This window comes from Limulus polyphemus, unplaced genomic scaffold (assembly GCF_000517525.1).
Source record: "Limulus polyphemus unplaced genomic scaffold, Limulus_polyphemus-2.1.2 Scaffold1353, whole genome shotgun sequence".
Taxonomy (NCBI): domain Eukaryota; kingdom Metazoa; phylum Arthropoda; class Merostomata; order Xiphosura; family Limulidae; genus Limulus; species Limulus polyphemus.
Window position 1 is genome coordinate 231,335 of NW_013666963.1, and position 24,179 is coordinate 255,513.

Genomic DNA, 24,179 nt, shown 5'->3' on the forward strand with positions numbered 1-24,179 from the left:
GTCCAGAGCATTGCTGATGCTCTCAGTCACAGCTTTTCTCGTGCTTTTAGCACTTCTGTTTCTTCCCCTACCTTCTTGGCCATCAAGTCTCAGGCAGAGCGATTGCCTCTTTCCTTTCAGGCTGATCGTCTCTGTGATTATACACGCCCCTTTACACTGGTGGAACTCAAACTTGCTCTTCATTGGTCTGGTAGTACATTGGTCGGACCTGATGATGTTCAGTATGAGATGTTGCGCCATCTCTCACCTGCTTCTCTTGCTATTCTCCTGGTTATTTTTAACCAGATCTGGCAGGAGCACATTTTTCCTGATTCTTGGCGCCAGGCTATTGTCCTCCCTTTCTCTAAACCTGGGAAGGATCCCAAGATTCCTTCAAATTATCGTCCCATTGCTTTGACTAGTTGTCTTTGTAAGGTCCTAGAGAGGATAGTTAATGCTCGTCTTGTTTGGTTCCTCGAATCGAACATCCTCTTCTCACCCAGTGTGGGTTCCGTCGATAGTGCTCCACCATGGACCATCTGATTCGACTTGTAACGTCGATCAGGAAAGCCTTTCTCAAGAGAGAATACCTGGTTTCTGTGTTCTTCGATCTCGAGAAGGCTTATGACACCACGTGGAGGTATGGAATTTTGCAGGACCTCCACTCCTATGGGTTGCATGGTCATCTACCCATTTTTATTCAAAACCTTTTACTGAACAGGCGATTCCAAGTCCGTGTGGGTTCAACTCTTTCCCGTTTATTTCCACAGGAACTTTGAATCCCTCGGGGCTGTGTCTTGAGTGTCACACTTTTTAATGTTAAGATTAATGCTATCACTAATAATCTTCTTCCGACTGTTGCAAATGGGCTTTATGTTGATGACTTCCACATCCCGTGTCAGTCATCGAACATGAGGTTTATTGAGTGGCAGCTTCAGACTGCCCTCAATCAGTTGTTGACATGGACCACTGCAAACGGTTTTAAGTTTTCTTTTTCCAAAACCGTTTGCATGCACTTTTGCCGCCAACGGGGTCTCCACCCCGAATCTGAGCTCCGTCTCGGCAATGTAGTTATTCGTGTGATCCCTGAGGCAAAATTCTTGGGGCTTATCTTTGACCTTAAGCTTAGCTTCATTCCGCACATTAAGCAGCTACGTGTCAAGTGTGCAAGGGCTTTGAACATCCAATGTGTCCTCTCTTCCACCTCTTGGGGTGCAGATCGATGTTCTATGCTCAGGATCTATCATGCACTGATTCAATCCAAACTGGACTATGGGTCTTTGGTCTATGGTTCTGCCATGACCTCGGCCTTGAAGATGCTGGACTCCATTCACCATCTGGTTGGGGCTTCGGCTCTGTACTAGGGCTTTCGCACTTCTCCAGTCCAGAGTTTGTACACTGAGTCCCACGAACCTCCTCTTCACCTTCGTCGTTTGCAACTTTCTTTACAATATGCTGCCAAGCTTTGATCCTTACCATGGCATCCCACCTGGGATTGTGTCTTTCTCCCACGATGTGCCATGCTCTTTCGGAACAGACGATCTGCTATTCCTTCCTTTGGCCTTCGTATCCAGGCACAACTGGCTGAATTGGGTCTGGCATTGGATGACATTGCTGTCCCCAATGATCAGCCCATTTCACTTTGGCTTATTACCATCCCTTCCTGTGACCTTTCTCTGAGTCATCTGAGGAAGGCAGATACTCCGATTGGAAGTACCATCTTCTTTTTGCTGATCATCTTTCAAACCATTCTTCTTTTCCTATTTACATGGATGGTTCGATGGTTACATGGATGTAGGTTCTGCCATGGTGTGCTGTGGCTCGGTAGTTGCTTGCAGGATCCCCTCTACAGTTTCTGTGTTCACTGCCGAGTTGTATGCTATTTCTCTTGCCCTGGATCATGTAGAAGCTATGCAGTACAGTAATTATACTATTTACACTGATTCTCTTAGCTCTCTTCTGGCCCTGGAATCGCTTAACGTTAGTTCTCACCCTGTTCTCGTCGATATTCAACACCGATTGGCCCACTTTTCTCTATCTTCTGTTTCCATCCAGTTTTTCTGGATCCCTGGCCACGTCGATATTCACGGGAACGAGCTTGCTGACACCGCAGCTAAATCCGTCTGCTCTGGTGCCATCGCGGCCATGCCTGTCCCATACATGGACTGCGGTCCTGTCATTAAGGTACGGCTTCGCGCCAGTTGGCAGTCGACTTGGGGTGAGCAATGTCATAACAAGCTTTTCCATATCAAGCCTTCTGTTGGTCTTTGGCCGTCTTGCTTCCGTAAGGATCGGAAGGAGGAAGTAGTCCTGGCAAGGCTACGCAATGGTCACAGTTTTTTAACCCATCTTTTAACAGGAATTGACCTACCGATGTATAGCCATTGCGACCCTCAAGTCACAATAGCTCACATTTTACTGTCGTGCCGTCGTTACGACCGTGAGCGGCGGCATTATTTTAAACACATATTTTCTAAGAGTTTACCTCTGACGTTGGACACTTTTTACACTTTACACTTTACTTTAATTTACACTTTTAGTTTAATTTACGTTCACTGTTTTTACTGGTTGTTTGGGGCAGATAGCCTCGTTGCTTTGCGCCATAAAACACCAAACAATAGCAACAACAACACCATCCGATAAGTCATATTAACCATAAAGTTAAATAAAAAGTGACCTACTAATGATATTCTTCAAATATAAGTTGTTGTTTTCCCTATTTTAAAATTAGCAATGACGATAAGGCTATTGCTGGTGTTGTTTTCTACTTTCTTAAAACACCATTTATTACTATGTGGGTCTGTAAATAATACTTTTGCTTTCTGGTTTGATTTGTTATAATTTCTATATCAAATTCTGGAAGCAATTCAGTTTTGGAAGGATTTTATTAATAAGCTGAAATTCTAACCTATTCAGTTGCATATAATATCTTTATATGTGCCATTTTTTATATTGTATTACGTGTAATTTCTTACTAACCATGAACACAGTAGTACAAGGCATTGTATTTCAAATGCATCATTTAAAAATAAACAAACAGCGAATGTTAACATGATCATCTTTTCTTTATAATAAAGGTATTGTAGTTTTCATTGAAACATCAAGTCTGTTATCTTAAAACAAGGTACAATACTTCAATATAAAAGGTATTAATATTTTTATGTAACAAGTGTACACAAACTTGTGGAGGTGGTATTCAGCGCCGCCAAGTTGCTTGTTACGATGAACTGGAGGAAATGAGTGACCAATGTGAATTGGGAAAGAAACCTATAGATGTAATCCAGTGTAACGTAGAACATTGTCCTGATTGGTCAGCTGGTAATTGGAAAGAGGTAATTCCCACTTCTTGTACTGTGTATACTTAGTACCAAAACGTATTATGTTTTACATATTATTATTTTTTGTAATGTGAATCATGAAGTGTGCCACTTGACACTTTTAACTTCGTCACATTGACATGTTGGATCTACGTCTAAGAAAAATAAATCTGTACTGATTTGAAATGCTCGTTTTAATAAAAAAATAAAACCTTTGTTTAATGATTTAGCTCAATGTAAGGTTCATGAATTTAGACGTTGTATCAGATAAACTTATAGATACTCGATGTCAAAAGTCTGGTAGTTGGACATACATCATTAATTTTAGAAAGAGGGCACACCAAACTCTACTATTGCTAAATCAATTGTATGTCACTTGTTAGGTGTTTAATGTAAGGCCTATCAAATATAAGAATTTCAACTCGCAGAACCTAGAAAAACAAACCAATACATATATAGAGCAGTGGCATAGGTAAAAAATTATACAAGGGATACCACATTTGTAGGGAAAAGGAAATAAATGGGAATGATATAATGAAGAGGTCTCGGGCATGTAAAATGTTTTCACTGCTAATAATGGATTTAAAAATCGTATATGAGGCTTTTTCACGCCTTTCTAATGTTATATATGAGTGCACTCCGGAGGGAAAGTGCTCTGGCACCCACGGCATGTAGAGATTTGGCAGTATGCATAATGAAACATCATCTAGTGATAATATACACGCTATTAAAGTAAACTTTCTAAAAAACTAAAGCTGTATTTAGTAAAACGTTGATTTAAGAATATGCAATGATGTAGATGTTATGTTATTTGATTTGTAATTGTGATAAGTAATTTTCTAGATTTGAGTCATAATAATAGTATTATTTCACTAGATTTCTGATACTTCTGTTGTCACAATTAATGAAAAACTTGCATGTTTTGCTCGTATGATCTCTACACATGATTCGACATTACATGTGAAATTTAATTGTAATTTGCTTCCTGACATGAAGTGAAAACAGGATTTTTGTATTGTATGATGTGTGACCATGCCAATGTTAAAATTTCTCTGAGTAAATAAAGTGCTCTGTTGAGAGCGGAATTCGCATTAATAAAATGAAGTAGTCTTGGACATACAAAGTACTAGTAAATAGAATACGTTACGTTATACCAAACAGTAACAATATGTGGTGAAAGTGAGGTAAAATGGTCCTTTTTGGTAAAACAACCACCGCTGTATATCATCACTTATGACATGCTACCATCTAGAATGTAAGTTACTACTGTTCATGTGATACTGTGGATAAACACTGGCGGGGAAGCGATGAATTTTAATGATTAAAGTGAGATTTCAGTTCTTTTTAACAATTTTAATCTAATATAAACACATTTTTTATCGAAACTAGATACTTCTTGGAAGTTCATTTTGTTGATTTCAGACAAGATGAAGTGTAGACAGCTGAATATGCCATAAAAGAAACACACTTCAAGTTCTCTTTATGATGAATGGCTTAGGATAAGACAAGCCTCTTCCCACGGGTCCATCTTACCCTACACAAATGACGTATATTTCCGCCATAAGCTTTAGTTGTACATCATTGCCTCACATTAGTACCCACGTCTTTTGCACAATTATTCTAGTTAATACACAACTTGCATTTAAGTCATGATTTACGTCCAGTTCCTAAATGCAGCATTTATTTTAAATTACAATTATTATTATTTAGATGGGTCCATTTTACGCGATCTTCGAAGACGTTTTAGTCAATCTTATAGAAAAAACGGTCCACAATCATAAGAAACGCATTTTGTCAAAATCTAAAAAAAAAAAAAGATGTCCACTTTTGGTTTTATCTAGAAATGACTTTTAAACTGAAGCAGGATTCATTTTAAAATACTTTGCTTTATCATACGTTCATCTTAATTGGTTGAAACCACACTCAAAGTAAAATTGGCCATCTTATCCACCTTCCTCTACAATATATATCTATATAAATGTTGTTTAGAAATCTAAGTATAATTATATTTTACTTTATAAAAGATATAGATTGACGTCTGAATATAGATACATAAAATTTTCATAGATAAGTTAGTTGCAAGTAAAATCCAGATAAGGAAATTTGTTCTATTGTCTTTGTATTTTAAGGCCTCTTAATGTTCATTATTGAATATGGTTTCTGGTGTACATTGAGAAGTGGAGTGTGAATGTCAATAAAGATATTCTCTGATATTGTTCTATAATGAACATTCTTCTCTCTGCAAGGAATATCTGCTCTTAACAAAAATTCTGAAACTTATTTCTTTTGTATGAAATCTCGCAAAATATGAGCCACAATGTTTATTACAATCCCCATTACAGTGGTTTTTATTATATACACGAACACTTCTTACGTGCAGGTCAGTATGTTTTTCCGATGTAAAGATGTAAGCATATCGTGCGCTGTAGTTTTTACACTGTGGTGTTTGCTTGAATTAATTAAAATCAAGACTAGCAACACAGGTTTTTACAGTTATGACTGTCCCCAGGTCAAGATCGGTGTTCTAATGCTGATTATACTAACAAGTTTATCAATCTGTTACCATTGATTGTTCATAAATTAACGTTGTTTTGATTAATCATTTTACGAATTTTGCAGCTAACTGCGTCATAAATAAAATGAACTCCCAAAATATGTTTCAATTCTTTAGGATCTCTTTGGCCCTAATCTTAATATTTTCTTGTTGTACTTATACTCTTTAGAAAAAAGTATGAATGTTAAGCTATTAAGCAAGATTTGGATTATATGTTCTGTAAGTTAAGACCTTAAGTACATAAAGTGTCTATTACAGTTTATTACTAATAATAGTCTCATTATTTTTTGAAACAAGTTATTCAAACTAATAAAAATATGCCCCTGGGATACCGAACGGCAATAGTCTTTGCAAGGAGTTTTATGTATGAGCTGGATTTTTTAAGCCATTTTGCAAGCATACGCAAAACCGGATGTTCATGTGCAGTTTATAGATAATACTTGTATTATTCTACCAAAATCACTATTAGAAGGAGGTTGGGAGTAACATATAACATATAGCAGAAATATATTAGGGTGATTTAATTTCATTCCTACTTTATGAAATAGAAGAACTTTTAAGGGTAAATGCCTTCCCACAACTAGTTGCAAACAGTGAAAGGCAATAGCAGTTGAGACGTTGTGGGTGTAAGCACTCAACTCCATATCCTTAAATGATTTTCCATGATTGCTGGCTAGTTTAACATAAGCGTTTGGATTTTGTCTGGTAGATGGGATATTCCCAAAGCATTTGGGAGCTATTACCACAGACAATATCCGTTATGACTTTAAGGTGACGACTGGGATTTAAAATGGATTTTGCAAAGACCTTCTTAATGCTTATTTTATATTAAAATCATTATTGTTTTATAGTGTCGATTTTAATCCCCTATTAATAATTAATATAAATAATAGTATTTAAGTTACTTATCTTATTATATATATATAAACCTAAATATATATGTATGTATACATACATTTATCTATACATCAACATTAGTAGGACTATTTGAGACAATTTTGGAACAGCATAGTGCTTTCCGTTTTCTTGATTTTGAGTTCATTTAAATTTTGTAAGGGATTTACATATTATGTGTGTGTGTGTATATACACATGTATACAAACCTACATACCTACATATATTTGTATGTGTGTATACATACATCTATCTATACGTTTTGTAAATATATGAAGTTAAACATATTGTAACAGTAGTCTCATATAATTGTTTTCAGTTCACTATGCATCTTGTTCGATCAACCACTGTCATTTGTCTCTCGGTTATTGCCTGAAGTTGAACTAATCGAAATTGTATAAAGCATTATTGTTTTTTTTAGGTGTTTGAGATTATTATTTTGTTAACTATTAAGAAATTGGGGATTTTTGTTAATTAAGTATAAATTTTCAAACCTAACTGTGGTGTTCTGAAACGTTACCTTCAGTCGTTAAGATTCATGATTGTGACATCTAATCTGTACTTGTTACATATGTGTTTTAAGATGTAAGTATTGATCGTGGTGCGTATAATGTGAGCCTGTGATGTATGTCTGTGCCATCTCTGCATGGCATATGACGTGTAATAACGACTTAACTGGTGAGTAACTGGTCACAACATACATGTAATATGGTGTTATTTCAGAACACAAACCTTCCACGTGGCTCTTAAATTGGACGCGATGTGATATTTTGTATAGAATGGTATTTCAGATATATTTATCCCATTCACATAAGCTGTGCTGATGTGTTTGAATTTCTGACATATTCTGTGGATGATAAACATGTTTTTTCAAAGTAATAGACTTACTGGTAAACTGAAAATGAATAAATAAATTTATCACAATATTTTTTTTGTGTTATCATAAAGAATATGTTTTACAGCCCCCAGTGGCATACTGGTATGTCTGCGGACTTACAACGTTAGAATCCGGGTTTCGATACCCGTGGTGGGCATAGCACAGGTAACTCATTGTGTAGCTTTGTGCTTAATTACAAACAAGCAATCGCTTTTATATTTTGTAGGGCGCAGGTTGGCCCTGTGGTAGAGTTTTGAAGTTTGGAACTGGTAAGCTAAGCTTGAATCCGTGCGATAGCACATAATATCCTCTGCACTTTAAGCTGTACATGTGTTATAAAAGTAATAGTTAGTCCTTTAGAGTGAATGGTGGATAATAGGATGCTTCTGACTAGCTACCATGTCCTGGTAAGAAGTTCAAAATTTACGAACTACGACAGATAGCCTTAATAGCTTTGTCGTAAATACGAATACAGATATTTTGTATTAACATTTCACTTCTTTAATTGAAATCTATGTGTTTGTCTGTTTTTAAGTGTAATAAGCCTTGCGGTGGAGGATTCCAAAACCGACTGGTTGCTTGTCGAAATGGAAGAGGAAACATTGTTTCTGAACATAAATGTGAGGTCTATACTCGCCCTCCGGATACCCAAGAATGCAACACTGAGGACTGTCCACTTTACTTTAATTATCGCTGGTATCTCGGCACTTGGAGCACGGTATGAATTGCTTTCTAGCTACTAATTTTATAATTAATGTTGCAGTCACTTAACTAATACGTAGATGAAAACATTTCTAGCGGCTGCAACTTTAAAGTGTATTAAGATACCTTACCTAAATTATTTAGAATATTTAGAATTATACGAACTGTTGCTTAGATATCAGCTGTTAAGTATCTGCACGAATTAATGAGAGATAACAACCCTACATGGACACCTTTTCTTTTAACGTCCTACATGTTCTTATCTATCTTCAAGTAAATCTGTACAGCCACTCCTGAGACACCCTGAAAAAACCCTTAACATTTTTTTTGGGGAGGGGGTGCTCCTATATAGAAAATGTCGAAAATCTAGACATGAAATGTTCCCCTTTTCACGTCAATCTGGGGATTCAGCCACGATTGTTGACTGTTCCTAGAATTAGTTGACTCCTCCCTAATGTGAGACTCCATTTTGAAAATTTCCATATCTGAATTAAACTTGTTGTTTTGAATGACTCTTCATGTATTAATACTTACTTTTAAGTGAATCAATTCATTCAATTATTAAAGATCTCCCTTCCTAAAAAAAAACACAAAAACTTCATGTATGGAGCCCCCTCACTACTCTTTGAAATTAGTTTTCTTTTTCTTTTTTTTTTTTTGGCTAGCCTGCACAATTTCAAGTTATTTTGTTAAAAATTATCGGGAGATGCGTGTATTTAAAATCCAAGTGAAAGTACACACAGCTTAACATTAGTAAATAGACGCTGGGTAAAATAAAACAGAATATCGATTTTATGCACATGTGATTATCCTTCCACTTTTTTCACGCGTGTCTGTTGTGTGAAAGGAGTGAATTTGACATTGATTTTACACTGACAGAAGTTGAGGAACATTTTGAATAATCTTGATTAGGAAAGTTACAATGGGAATATTAGATGCAACATATAAAGACAGCCAATTGTGTCAGAGTAAGATAACGTGTACTTTCTTCTGCATGCTGAAGGCTAAAACCTGTAGTTCCACCTGATGGGATTTCTTGGCCACGATGTATAGAAACTTTGCCTTGGTCAATGTTTTTGCGCATCCTCAGGTAAAGCTTTTAATCTGTGTACAATAAACAGGCAAATAACGTCATAAGCAAAGCATTAAATTATCTTTCTGACTGATGACAATGACCATGACCAAGTTACCATTTATGGTGCATGAAGGAGGTCAAGCAGCAACTCCGTAAGGTCCACATAAGACATATAGAATGCATAGAGATGCTCATTGTGTTTTCTCATTTTTTTCTGGTACTTCTCAAAGGCTCCAGTGATAGTATTTAAAATGTAAAGAAAACTAGATCTTATATGTAATTCAGGTAGTGAGTTTGATCTAGCATTTTACATTTAATGCTCTGACTCACTTCATCTACTTCTTGCCTTTTTTCTAAGTTCACTCTAACGTGTCCATGTCATGAAACCATTCCATACCAGTCTCACAAGAGCTTCATGTGTGAGCTTATGGAATATGACTGCCCTTTAACATTTGTGACCATCCATCACACCTGCAACTAACCATTCAGCAGTGATGCCTAAATCTTCAAGTGGCCCTGCATCCTGTAATTTATTTCCAACTATGGAAAGAAGGATATATATAATGCAAAAAATCATAAGCCTGAGAATCTTAAGTTAGAACTTTGATTGTGTTACCAAACTATGTCTGAAGCTTTAACAGAAATGACCTAATCACAAACTGTCACAATTCAGCACAACGTCAAAGTTTTGGTTATTTTCATGGATAGCATCAATATTTCATGGACTTAAAATTACTATTGCAGGAACATTTATTGAAGACAAGTATTCAACACTAGCAGAAGAAACGTGAGAACCAACCCCCTGTTAAAATATCATCCCAGTTCCAACTGCATACAATTTGATTTTCCATTCTGACTACAATCCATGAAAAGTTTTACCACCCAAGTATTTTGTTCTTCTTCTCTATAATCCTACTCGTTTCATCACCTGCTACAAGTCTCAAAACGAAGAGAGTGGTGTCTGTTTCTCAATTCGATTATCTAACCACTTCCTATTAGTGACTAAAATGCTAGAATCAATAATATATATATTTGGAGTCTCCTGCTTTGCACCTGTCACATCATATACCACGTTTTGACATAATGAGCTTATAAGATCTTGTGTCGTTTTGGCAAGTCAAGTATCACCTGCCATTGAATTCTGTAAGAAGTGCTTCACACTCAATAACGTCTTTACACTGATTGTGTTGATTGCTGATACTTCTAGATTTTGATCTGTGATGGTGGTACGCACCTGAGAAGCAACTTTCTTTGCAGCTTCATTTCCATTAGAAGCAATGAATTTCAAAGATGTAGTTCTCTCAGGATTTAATTTTCTTTACAGTCATTTATATGGATAACTTGTATGAAAATAGAAGCAACTTCCCCTTATCGTTTGGAAACATATGCAAGGAATCCACAACATTATGGGCCTCCAAAGAAGTCATTGATTCTGTTGATGTTTTTTTCATATCAGTTATTGTAGACGTCTTGGGTTCAGCAAATTTATCATTTTTACAGCTTCATAACAACTTATAGATGCACTTGATTCGCCTTTATGTAGCAAACTGGTTGAGTTCTTTTAATCACAGTTTTGTTGCTGCACGAATATGTGTATGCTCAAAAGCCTGTTATACAGTAGCCAAAATAGCTGCAAAATAGCTTTTTTCCTATAAACAGAAGGGGAACAGCCTGGTTCTTCGAGGTACTTTCTTTAAGTGAAGTGCATATATCTTCTGTATCAGGAATGTAATTGGTGCTGTGAATTTTTTCTAGTTTTTTTTTCACTGCTCTCCCCCCAGAGGCATAGCGGTATGTCTGGAAATTTATAACACTAGAAACTGGGTTTCAATATCTGTGGCGGGCAGAGCACAGATAGTCCATTGTGTAGCTTTGTGCTTAAATACAAACAAACATTCTTTGCTGATTCTGAAAGGAGAGTATACTGCCTTAATTGCGTTGTTTAAAAATTTAATCTCGAACTCTACGTCCTTCATTAATTGAGCATTTGTAATTTGAAATATTCATCATGTACAAATGGTTACGAATGGCATTCTTCTTGGGACTGTTACCACCGCGACTTTTTTCCCCAGTACCACCACCTCATATTTCTCACGACGGCTGTTCTTATATTCTATGGGAAAGTTATCATAAACCCGAAATTTAAAAATAATTGTTTGATTATTGTAGTATGTAAGAACACTGACAGTTGTACCTAACCTTGGTGTTTGACAACAACGTGAGGCCTAAAAATGTAATATATCGACATTTATTATAATTATTTAAAGTTAAATGCAGACTCGTTTTCTCCAGAAATATGTATAAACTATTAAAGTTCCAGTACAAATATATATACGATGAGCCTGCCGTATTATCTTACAAGTGCAATGTTTTGTGCGAGACATAACTTAAAAATTGCTCATTTGGAATATCTATCAAGTACCACTTGTGTATGAAAACACATTATGCTAACATAATAGTAAAATGACAAACAACGATTTATAAGCGTAATGAGGTGGTTTTATTTCAGGGAACATACTACATATACTATTTATCAAGCAAATACTGCCTTTCTTTGATCGAAGGAAGAAACTGGTGCTATCTAAGTTTTATCTTACTCCCTCGTACCGACAACATTATTAGACATCAAAAAACATGATTCAACTAGAGGAACATTCAGTAGAGCGTATACCTCCACCATGCAGCGTTCTATTCGGTTCTAAACAAAAATGTCGTATATCCGTCGTTATCAATGGACATGGACCATTTTTAGGAATCATGTTTTACATAAGTCCACCACGTTTCGTCAAAATCCGATCATATTTTACTCAGTGATAGAACAAAAATAGTGTCAAAAATCGGTCGCCATGTTTAAAGATAGGAAAAATATAAATATTTGTGTCCTTGCTGTGACCATGACCCCCCAAAAACTAATCACTTCTAAGTTAGGCCTGAATCCATTCAGTTTTTTCGAGAAATATTGCTAATAAACACACAAACAAACTATCACACACACACACGAACCCAAACACACATAGGTCTGGAAGTTTTCGAGATAGCACATCAATTAGTTTGATTTATTTAGCCAGAAAGTAAATCTATACCTTGTTTGAATCTTACAAATAAATAATAATGGTAATTTTTACGAAAAAGTGTTTTTAAGTGTTTTCAACTTATGTTATCCATTTCATCTAATGTATTATGTAATTAAGTAAAGAGTGAACTGCGTATATTTTATTGTTTTAAAAACACGATAAAATAACGTTTTGTTGTGTTGTTTGACTGTCAGTTTAGAGAATGGAGAATTGTACTATGCTTTCAACGGTTACCTGAAACAGAACTATCTTTTGATCTCAAATATAAAAAGTAAACTTGCTTTTATAATCTGGTGTAAGTTATATGTAATTCGTGTCACGTGACTGCTTTTCACTTGTAAAACGTTTTCGGTTTTTTTCCATAAAATTGATTTCTATTATCATGTGTAAAATGCATAAACCTCTAAACTACCGAAATTGGGCAAATATATTATTATTGTTATAAACTGTTCATATAATAATACTTGGAGTCGGCTTGAATGGGTAATGAAGAAAAACTTTAATATAAGTTTAACATAACAGCAAATGTACAACGCTTCGACAAGGTTTTGTCATCATCAGGTACAAGTAATTATCCACACTGATATATATATACAGTATTGAACAAAGAGGTCACATGACCGGAACTGTTGTGAAACTGTCACCCCAGTGTGTTATTTTAGAGTAGGGTTGTTTTGTTCAAAAGGAATCCATCTTAACATAGTATATCTATTAAAAACACAGTCATTTTAAACAAAGAACCAAACATAAACAAACGAAAAATCTTTTTTTTGAGTTGCAATGGTGAAAAACATTCAAGCCGTCTCCAACCATTATTAATTTCAAAGTGGGTTCCTCGTCATCGAATTTGAAAACAAAAAATCGGATTTAACCGCTAGAAGCACATGGACCAGATAATTAAACGAAACTTTCCACTAGTATTACAGGTTTTTAAAACATCTGCAATTTCCTGATAGAAACATAAAAGTTTATTTGATATACTTTTAAGACTTAACTTTCAGGTGTACTCCATGGTCTGTTTATTTTAGAGCAAAGCCACATTCAGCTATTTGCTGTGTAGACCGTGGAGAGTCGAACCCCCGGATTTTATTATTGTAAGTATTTAAACTTACCGCCCTCCCACTGGGAGACTGTACTCCATAAAACATGATTTATTTTCGTTGAAAAGTTGAATGAATAAGTCATAAAAAAATTAACGCATGCTTTTTTGTTATTGGTGTTTTCTTTTCAGATGACTCGCTTCGTTGGCGAAAAATATTCATTATTGTAAACCTTTTGTCATTGCATTAAAAATAAACAAATCAGGTGTGGGATTTCAGTTACTTGTAACAAAACAGATCATAGATTTGGTTTTGTATTTCGCGCAAAGCTGATCTAGAGCTATCTTCGCTAGCCGTCCCAAATTTAGGAGTCATAGACTAGAGAGAAGGCAGATTAGTCATACAACACACATGCCAACTCTTAGGCTACTCGTTTACCAATAAATAGTGGGATTGACCGTCACATTATAATACCCCTCGGCTGAAATAGCGAGCAGGTTCAGTAACGAAGATTCGATCCCGCACCCGACAGAGCTGGATCATAGAACACCGGAAAACAATGGAGACAGACAAGAATGTTCGAAATATACTTTTTAATTTTTAACATTTATCTATCGAAAATCATTAATATTGTTGACCCGGCATGGCTAGGTGGTTAGGGTACTCGACTTGCAATTTGTGAGTCGTGAGTTCGATTCCCCGTCACACCAAACATGCTCGCCCTTTCAGCCGTAGGGTGTTATAATGTGACGGTCAATCTCACTATTCGTTGGTAAAAGAGTAGTCCAAGAGTTGGCGGTGGGTTGTGATGACTAGCTGCCTTCCTTCTAGTCTTACACTGCTAAATTAGGGACGGCTAGCGCAGATAGCCCTCGTGTGGCTTTGCGCGAAATCCATAACAAACAAACAATTAATATTGTTTATTGGGAACTTCGATGATTGCATTAATCGTCTAAGTTATGATAACGTGTTGATTTAAGTTTTTAATGAGCTATAGCGACACACACTTAAGTAAAATGGTGATAATTAAAAAAATGCATTCGAAACCTTAGCTTTCGTGCTGTTTTGTCTTTGACGGAGGACTATCATCAGTCCGCAATTAAAATTTCAAAGACATCTTCCTATTTTTGGAACAATTTATATTAGTCCACTTAGATTGAGCGTCTTTTCAAATCTGTTTTTGCTAGAACAAGAAACTTATATTAAGCAAACACCTGTTTTACTTTACTTATAACATTGCCAGGTTACCGGAAACTGAGCCTAGATAAAATGTTGCAGTTGTTAGAACACGCGGAAGTTTTCTCATTGCTTAGCAGATGGTCCCCTCTTATCTAACTTAAACAGAGAGTTTAAAAATATTAATATATCTCAAAGTGTTGCCTGACTGTTACCACCTTCAATCATGTAAAAAATCGGATAAAATGAAATAAAAAACACGTAATTAGTATGTATTCAAATAGGTAGTGTGAGCATTCGAGTATTCTGTTAATACAAATTGAAGAAAGTGTTAACTTTGAAGGTAAATACAGTTCAAATTTTCAGATTTGTTGGTATATCAGTATGTACCATAAGATTTTCTTTATTAACACCAAAATTCGGGTTTCGATACCTGTGATTGGCAGAAAACAGATGGCCCATTGTGTAGCTTTGCGCTTAACAACAACTATACCAATACGAATAACATATATGTGTGTGTGTGTGCGTAGTAGTTGTTTAATTACCTATTAATTGCTGAGTCCGTAATGAGTTCTTTATCTTTTTATTTTCCTATATTTCAATAAACAAAAGTATTCAAAACATATTAAGTTAAATATTTCGATTACTATGAGTATTGTATCACATTTCAATGGAAACCTCGTGACTTCTATCTATATGCGGAATATTATAGCTTCAACCATCAACATGTATTAGAGATAAATGCCCATTCTTAATGTAATGGCGTAAAATCTAATTTTCACACTGCAGAACCTTTCTAAGGAAACACTATGTACCAAAAAGGTTATACATAGAAGCGTTGAGATTTATATGTAAAATCAGCTGTCTGCAAAATAATAATAATAATAATAAAGGTAACACTTCATCTTATGATAATTGTTTGAGTAAGATAATTTATATTTATCTTTGAATAATATATATGTCTATCGTTTTAGCAGGTTTCAAGTTAAAATACGGTTTCTTTGGTTTCTCGGTATTTATTTGTAGACCGTTTTTTCCCATAATATGTATCTCGCGTTAACAGAAACTTGGACTATTGGAAAGCTATTTTTTATACTTGCGAGTCAGATGTTAAGTGATATTGCGTGTGAATGCATACATTTCCTGGAGTTGATCAAATTCGTGATAAATTCACTCGAATAATGTGCTCGAAATTGTAAAATGTCTTCGAAAACTATGTCTTTTCCACTATATCGATGTTGAGTCGTCAATATCACGTTATTTCTCTAAGACTAATTATCGAGGATTTTCTCAAGATTTTACAGTTTAAGTAATCAAGGATTTCTGGAAGATTTTACAATTTAAAACCTGTTGGTTCTTGCTTTATTCACCAGTCGTCACCATTGGCAAGATCATAGTGTACTTGTTCATGTTACAATCTGTTGTGTTTGCCTTTTTTGTATCTGTAGTTGACTGTTAGATCGCTTTACTTCTACTGCGTGTCTATTTTGGTGGTTCATCCCACAAATTCTCCTTACCACACGCCCCTTCGCTCTCTCTTGATTCTCCCTAGTTACAAATATTAGTAAATGTTTTCCACGGACGTTTCCAAACTCACTGTATTTCAGAAATGACGTAAACTTTCCTTATTTTAATTACAATAGGTGGCACACACGATTCTAACAAATTAGAACTTAATATTTGACCTAATGATTTGGTGGTCTATAAAAGAAATATAAACCTACAATTATAGTAATATATAAATTAGGATTTATTTTTTTGTTGTTAAAAATGATTTAAGGAAAAAGAAAACTCTTAAACATTAGTAAATGATATCGAAGTTCATATAAATCACACATTGTTTAGGAGTATTATTAAAAAATATATAAATAACACAAACATACGTAACACGCTTCATATACATAAGTATTTTTTAAATTAATAAAATAAGCAACATTTGGCTGAATATTTAACTGAATTTTATTTAGGCAAAACCATGCAATTAATTGTATATAAATATAATAAGTATTTATGGAAGAAAATTATCGATTTTTTTATGGCTCGCAGAACAATAAAGATACTTATACATAACGCAAAGTATCAGACCAAATTTGTTTGAATGTTTTGTGTTGTGTATTCTTATGGCTGATAGTGTTTTGTGTCAATTTTCTGTTCATATATTTAGCTGCTTGAGTATATTAATAAGCAACAGTAGCACGTTGTGTAAGGGGAAGGGGGCAAGGCCTGATGGAAATGAGGGAAAAATCATAATAGAAATTAATGTGAAAAATAAGCATTTCAGTGACCAAGTTACGTGGACCTACATTTTTTGACTTAATCTCTTTGTCTTATCTTTTCGACTCTTTATACCTATGGCTACCAAATTCTTATAATCATTATGTGTTTACCTATCAAAATTTATAAGAGTAATAGAAGTAAATGTTGCATTGGACCTACCCCGCCTTCTGACGCTTGTGCATTTGAAAGCAATTCGTTTGTTTGTTTTTTGAATTTCGCGCAAAGCTACACTAGAGCTATCTGCGCTAGCCGTCCCTAATTTAGCAGTGTAAGACTAGAGGGAAGGCAGCTAGTCATCACCGCCAACTCTTGGGCTACTCTTTTACCAACGAATAGTGGGATTGACCGTCACATTATAACGCCCCCACGGCTGAAAGGGCGAGCATGTTTGGTGTGACGGGGATTCGAACCCGCTACCCTTAAATTGCAAGTCGAGCTCCATAACCACCTGGCCATGCCGGGCCGAAACAGCAATTTGATGGCTATAATTAGAAATTTTACACACAAAAAACAAAACATATATCACCGTTATATAGCAATAGAAGATCCCAGGGTATGAATAATAAAAAAACTTGAAAACATTAAATAAAATTTATAGGAATCATTTTTCAATATTACAAAGTAACTCTCTTAAGATTGAAAGTTTTTCAGTAAATGTTAAATTGTTTGTTTGTAATTAAGCACAAAGCTACACAATGGGCTATCTGTGCTCTGCCCACCACGGGTATCGAAACCCGGATTCTAGCGTTGTAAATCCGCAGACATATCGCTGTACCGCTGGGGGGGGATAGCAAATGTTAACTTACAAATGTAAGATGACCAGCTGCCTTCCCACTAGTCTTACACTGTTAAATTAGGGACGGCTGGCGCAAATAGCTCTCGTGTAGCTTTGCGCGAAATTCAAAAACAAAAAACAAAAAAGTTGTAACCTTTGGTAAAGGTTTAAAACGCGAAACGGTGGAATATAAATAAAACAAAATATTTTATTCCCTTGGAGATAAGGGTCGTTTTATTCACTTATTATATGAGCGTCTTCTCAAATTCCATAAATATGAATTAGTGGGAAATTAAAAAAAAACATAAACAGGCGTATGGAAAATGTTTTCATGGCCATAATTATTATATTTTATTTTCGGTTACAATGCTATTTTTTCCATTGTATTATTTTATGCTTTTGTCATCTTGTTGGTTATATTTTACAAATCTAATAAATCATGCAAAAATAGTTAAGTAATTATTTTAAAAAAGTCAAGGATTAATAACAATAATCACAGACAGTTTTTTCTACAAACAAACAGGTAATAAATTGATCTGATCAAAACATTTTTAGATGTAGAAAAAATAACCAAGTTAAATAACAGTGATCAGCAAATAAAGTTGTGACATAAAAAAAGATCTAAGTCCTATGAAAGGTCAAACCTGTAAAGATGTAGTTTGGTAAATCTTAGCCCATTTTTTACATTCATGTTACTGATTGTTCCAGTTGAATTAAAAACAAATATTACCCAATTTTTTTTGTTTAACTTATCCACTTTCACATTACTTCTTTACATGGTTTGCCTTTCATATAACTTGGCTCTGTTTTATATCTTGTATATATAGCTGACCTCTTTATTCTAACTTGGCTTCTTTTGTACATGTAAATGATTTAATCAAATATCACTGCTTTTTTTTATGAGCACTATCACTTACTTTGTTGCTACGTTGCTAGGGAGATGTAAAATCTGTACATCATGATACAGTGGTTTATATTTCTAGATATTTAGTAATCCCCCAGTGGCTCAGCGATAAGTCCGAAAACTAGTAACGCTAAAAACTGGGTTTCAAGAGCCATGGAAGGAACAGCACAGATATTCCATTGTGTAGCTTTACGCTTAATTGCTAACAAAAACAAAAGGTATTTAGTACATAGGAATTAGTAGGTTTTGTCCATTTACAAGTCCTGAGAGCCAAGTTACAATAATTTTTTCTCTATATTTCAGAATGGTAAATGCTTTCCATACAAAATGGTCAGATTTTTTTTTTATTGCCTGATTTGTTTATAGAGTTAAAACTATTTTTTATCTGACTTTGATACTAAAAGCAAAGAGCAAGATAAACGATAGAAATGACAACACATTTTCCCACTTTTTGAACGTTTATTTCTCTTAATCTACAATAGATATAATACATTTTAATACGTTGTATTATTTTAAAATTAATCAAGAATAATATGCCACCCAAAGTAGGTATCAGACAAAGCTATCAACATAAATACGGCGTGTTAGACCACTTCGCCATTCTCCCATTTTAGATTTTTCAAGTGTCCCTAGGCCCTTAGGTCATCAGTGTTAACCTAGTGGCCATGACGAGCAATTCACCATTAAACTGATCAAACGTCTTAACAAAAAATATAATGTATGTGCTGTAGTTGTTAATAATCCCTATTTCAGATTACTATTTACCAGAAGAATTTTGTACGCCTATGTTTACTGAAGGTTTTACTTCTTCAACAAGGAGATGAAGAATAATCTTGCCACTTTTTGACTTTCTTTCTTACCTAAAACGGATATGAAGCTTCTGTTTTCAATTCTATATAAATGTTTAGATCCGTTCAGAAACATCAATAGAATAGTGGCATTTCACCATTTGAAGCAGCTATGGCAATACCCAATATTTCGCCAAAAGTTCAGTCCAATATATATATAGTAACGGCAGTGTTACTCCAAACTCTAACTTGGTTGAAGTCACTACCGTGCATCTATATATCGCAGAAGACGCTTGTGTCTACTGGAGTAAATATTCCACAATTAACACATAGTTTCACTGTTTACTGGAGTAAATATTCTACAATTAACACATAGTTTCATCAACTTAAAGCAAACATTTCTTTGAAAACGGTTACTTGGTTTAATTAGTATAGCAACCAAACATACCCGAATTGGTTACATTACAATAAATATGTTTTATGATGGAAGTTTATGCCACCGAGCTGAATCACTACTTAACGCCATGTCAGCTTAGTTTCATTAAAATAAAAAAGGGTAAATATCCAATAGTCTAGGCCAATGGTCACTAGAGGGCACCACTTTTTCAATATGTAATTACTAAATAGTTCATTTGTGATGTACCTCCCACGGGTATCAAAACCCAGTTTTTAGGGTTATAAGTCATCAGACATCCTGCTGAGCCTCGGGGAGGGGCTACTAAATTTACCTAAGAGACAGAAACCAAGTGATACCACTTAGATATTTGGACACATTTAAAGAGAAGTTAACCACGTGGAATGAAGGTCATTTCTTCTGAAGTTTAACAATAGATGTAGCTGTATATTCGTTCCACAGTTGTAAGTCAGAGTTACCCACGTGTATATCACATTTCTGCTTAGATAAACATTGATCTGAAATACTCACAATGGTTAAAAGTAATAAATAATTTATAACTTCTCATGGTAGTCAGGGGCAGTGAGCATATCTATCATCCATTAGTTGCCCTCAGTAGAATTTCTTCACTTTGGCATTAAAAGAACCGAAAAGTTAAACCCAAAGGAATAAAGAATGAGATGTTATTGCTTCAAAAACACCATAGAATATCATTGATCTCAATAATATTGGTTGTTAAGGGATTTGTTAACATGAATTATATTAACGTTCATATTTTTGCGATCTTTTTTACTGTGCACATTTGATCTCAGCTTTAGATAAAACAATCTAAGTATCAAAATATACGGACATAAGAATTGGCTTTAATCTTTTAAACAAAACCATGACATCTTCACAAAGAAAAATAACATAAAATTTTAATAATTACCGCTGTAAAATTAAAATTAGTTTTGAAGTAATGCAAAATAAAATATAAACTATGAAGATGATGTTCTGAAATGTGTATAGTGCCACCTACTGGGAAAAATGACCGTGATTCATTACCGAAAACAAGAGGAACAGTAGGTGACTTACGACAGTCAGAAACAGCAAGACAACGGAAAAGAAAGCAATTATAACAGTAAAGACAACAAACAAGGCAGAAAACTTAGCACACCAATAAAAAATATTTACAAAGACTTACATTTCTCAGGTTCACTGGTGTAAAACCTAAGTGTTACTTAGAACTTAAAAATGTCTGTTGCTTATTTGAAGATAGGAAGAACAATGCCTACTTTTTGTTGTTGTTGAATTTCACGCAAAGCTACTTGAGGACTATCTGCATTAACCGTCCCTAATTTTGAAGTGATAACGGACTGACCGCACATTATAATGGTCCAACAACTGCAAGAGTGAGGCTGTTTGGCAATTAAATTCGAACTCGCGACCCGCAGATTGCAAGTCGATTGCCCTAACCACCAGGCCTTGCCAAGGCCCTTGCTTTTCTGAAGTTTAGTAAATACTCCGAGTAACGATTAGCAGCATATTGTGTATATCAACAGTTCCCAAACCTTCTCAGTACAAGCACCCTCTAGGACATTCCGCATACTGACTGAGTCCCCACTCCACCCTATCCAATAGGACATTCCGCATCCACTCCACCCTATCCACTGAATCTTTAAATACTTAGTACATTACTTTCATTGCAAAAAATATATTTAAAGAATAAACGAAACACCAATTTTTAAAATAACATTATTGTGTATTTGCGAAGGCCACTCCGAAACCTTTACTGGGACCCCAGTTTGGGAACCTCTGGTCTAGATTGTCCGTCTAGATGTACGACACCACGGATACCCTATTAGAATACCACATGCTCCCGCACAGATACTGAATCCTCGTGATGTATCTCATATTTTGAAGAAAGTTTCATATTCACATATTCTGTCTCATAGAACACAGGGTTATTCTGCTAGAAATAACAGCGTCGTTAAAACCTAGCTACAAGACGGCACAGCTAAGCAGTCTGGTAGATCAACTGTTCTTGTAATTCTCAGTAAGAAGTATACAAAATCCTAACAAAAGTTTGTACAATATACCGTGATGTTTTATAAAGTCACGAGAAGAGTTTTTACTCCAATTGTTTTGTCTACTTAATTGATGTGTAATAAATAATGTTTAAGAAAATAACAAATAAACATTTACAAGTTAATGAAATAGCGGCGACAATCGGATTATGTCTAACAGACGACATGTACTGAACCAATAGTATTAATAACAGCCACACAAGGATTATAGAACAGATTGGATTAGTCTATTCCATATCTAGAAGATCAGGATTATATGACATATTAGATTAGTCTATTCCACATCAAGATAGTCAGGATTATAGGATAGATTAGATTAGTCTAGTCCACATAAAGAGGGTCAAGATTATAGGATAGATTAGTCTATTCCACATAAAGAGGGTCAAGATTATAGGATAGATTAGATTAGTCTATTCCACATAAAGAGGGTCAAGATTATAGGATAGATTAGTCTATTCCACATAAAGAGGGTCAAGATTATAGGATAGATTAGTCTATTCCACATAAAGAGGGTCAAGATTATAGAATAGATTAGATTAGTCTATTCCACATAAAGAGGGTCAAGATTATAGGATAGATTAGATTAGTCTAGTCCACATCAAGAGGGTCAAGATTATAGGATAGATTAACCTAGGTAGGTTTTCAATTCTAACATCTATTAATTAATAAATTATAAATTGATTATGGATAAAAAGACAAAATTCTGATACCAATTTCTGAAGCATCGAATTATCTTAAATGATTTATCTACCTAGAATTTCATGATAACACGCTCTGGAGAACTTACATCGAGCAGAACTATCAGAACATGGAAAGAGATTCTGAAACTTTGATATCATATCAGGGCGCAATGATTCATTCACGTGAGGAATTATCAGATAAATAAATGAGAGAGAATTTTACGAAAACAGAAATTGCGGTAAGCTAACCTGTTATTCGATGTACCTAGTTTTAATAAAGAAAATTAAAAAAAAAGTTTACATAAATAAATCCCAAAGTAACTTCACGAAGTTTCTTTTGTATTTCATGATTAAATAAACTCATTTATCGTGTTGTGTTTGGGGTGAATCTATTGATAATTTATATTTGTCTCTACGTGTATTTAGTCATCTTTATAACAATTACACGTAATGATACAATCTCGAAAACAAATCACGTGTTTTTTATCATTCTACATAACGTATGTTATGCACTACTTCGATCTTATCGTTCAGGCCTAATCCAACCAGAAAAGGCCACTACCTAGCAATAATTATCAGTTTAAAAAAATCTTTGTGCAATCTAACCAAATCGAAAAAATATCTGTGTAACTCATTAACTTACATATGAATTCCAAGGTTTACAATAAAGCAGATTTCTTTGAGCTCCTTTCCTACTGACATCTTCTAAACCTAATAAGATATTGTTACGACAGCGGAAGTCATGTGACGCTGGAAGCATGCGCGCTGGAATTTCTAGAAGAATCATGACTGTTCCTGGTAACTCTAGTCTTTTCTAGGCGCCCTTTTATACTTCAAATGAAGTTTACAGAGGAGTAACTATTTTTAGAAAAATTACGCTCGTTACACGGACGGGCGAGGGTATATTTATAACATTACGGTTTTAAAACGGTAACGCAACCGAAATGGACAACACTTTTTAAAATTTGACCTTTATTAACAAATATACGGAAATAATCTTTTTAAACGTACATTATTCAATATTATGGCTGTTGCTGTTATATCAAAGATAGATATAATTTTCTCTGCCGTAACAGTAACATTGAAATGTACATCGACATATTGGCCTATATATACATTGAAATGTCTATCAGTGCAATATTGTGTTTCCTGAAATAAGTATGTTTAAAATAAGAAATTCAGAGGATTAATATTTTTACTTCGGTGCTCAGCATATTTTATCAAGTGCATTATTTTCTGTCAAGTAATTGAGACTTTTCAGTGGCATTCCTTTTTAATGTAACTGAGGAAATTCACCTGCCATTTAACACTTAATGTTGACTAAACGTTCCTATTTTATGTAACTGAGGACATTCACCTGCCTTTTAACACTTAATGTTGACTAAACGTTCCTATTTAATGTAACTGAGGAAATTCACCTGCCATTTAACACTTAATGTTGACTAAACGTTCCTATTTAATGTAACTGAGGACTTCACCTGTCATTTAACACTTAATGTTGACTAAACGTTCCTATTTAATGTAACTGAGGAAATTCGCGTATTAATTAACACTTAAAGTTGACTAAACGTTCCTATTTAATGTAACTGAGGAAATTCGCGTATTAA

General features: G+C 34.7%; 1 protein-coding gene across 1 annotated transcript in view; it reads left to right on the forward strand.

The window, feature by feature from the left end:
• Positions 1-24,179, forward strand: part of LOC106463227 (A disintegrin and metalloproteinase with thrombospondin motifs 9-like) — a 170,379-nt gene that overhangs the window by 124,596 nt on the left and 21,604 nt on the right. Inside the window, exons 24-25 of the mRNA XM_022390671.1 lie at positions 3,150-3,311; positions 8,157-8,339. Of these exons, the coding sequence (XP_022246379.1) occupies positions 3,150-3,311; positions 8,157-8,339 (345 nt within the window). The remainder of the gene's footprint in view (positions 1-3,149; positions 3,312-8,156; positions 8,340-24,179) is intronic.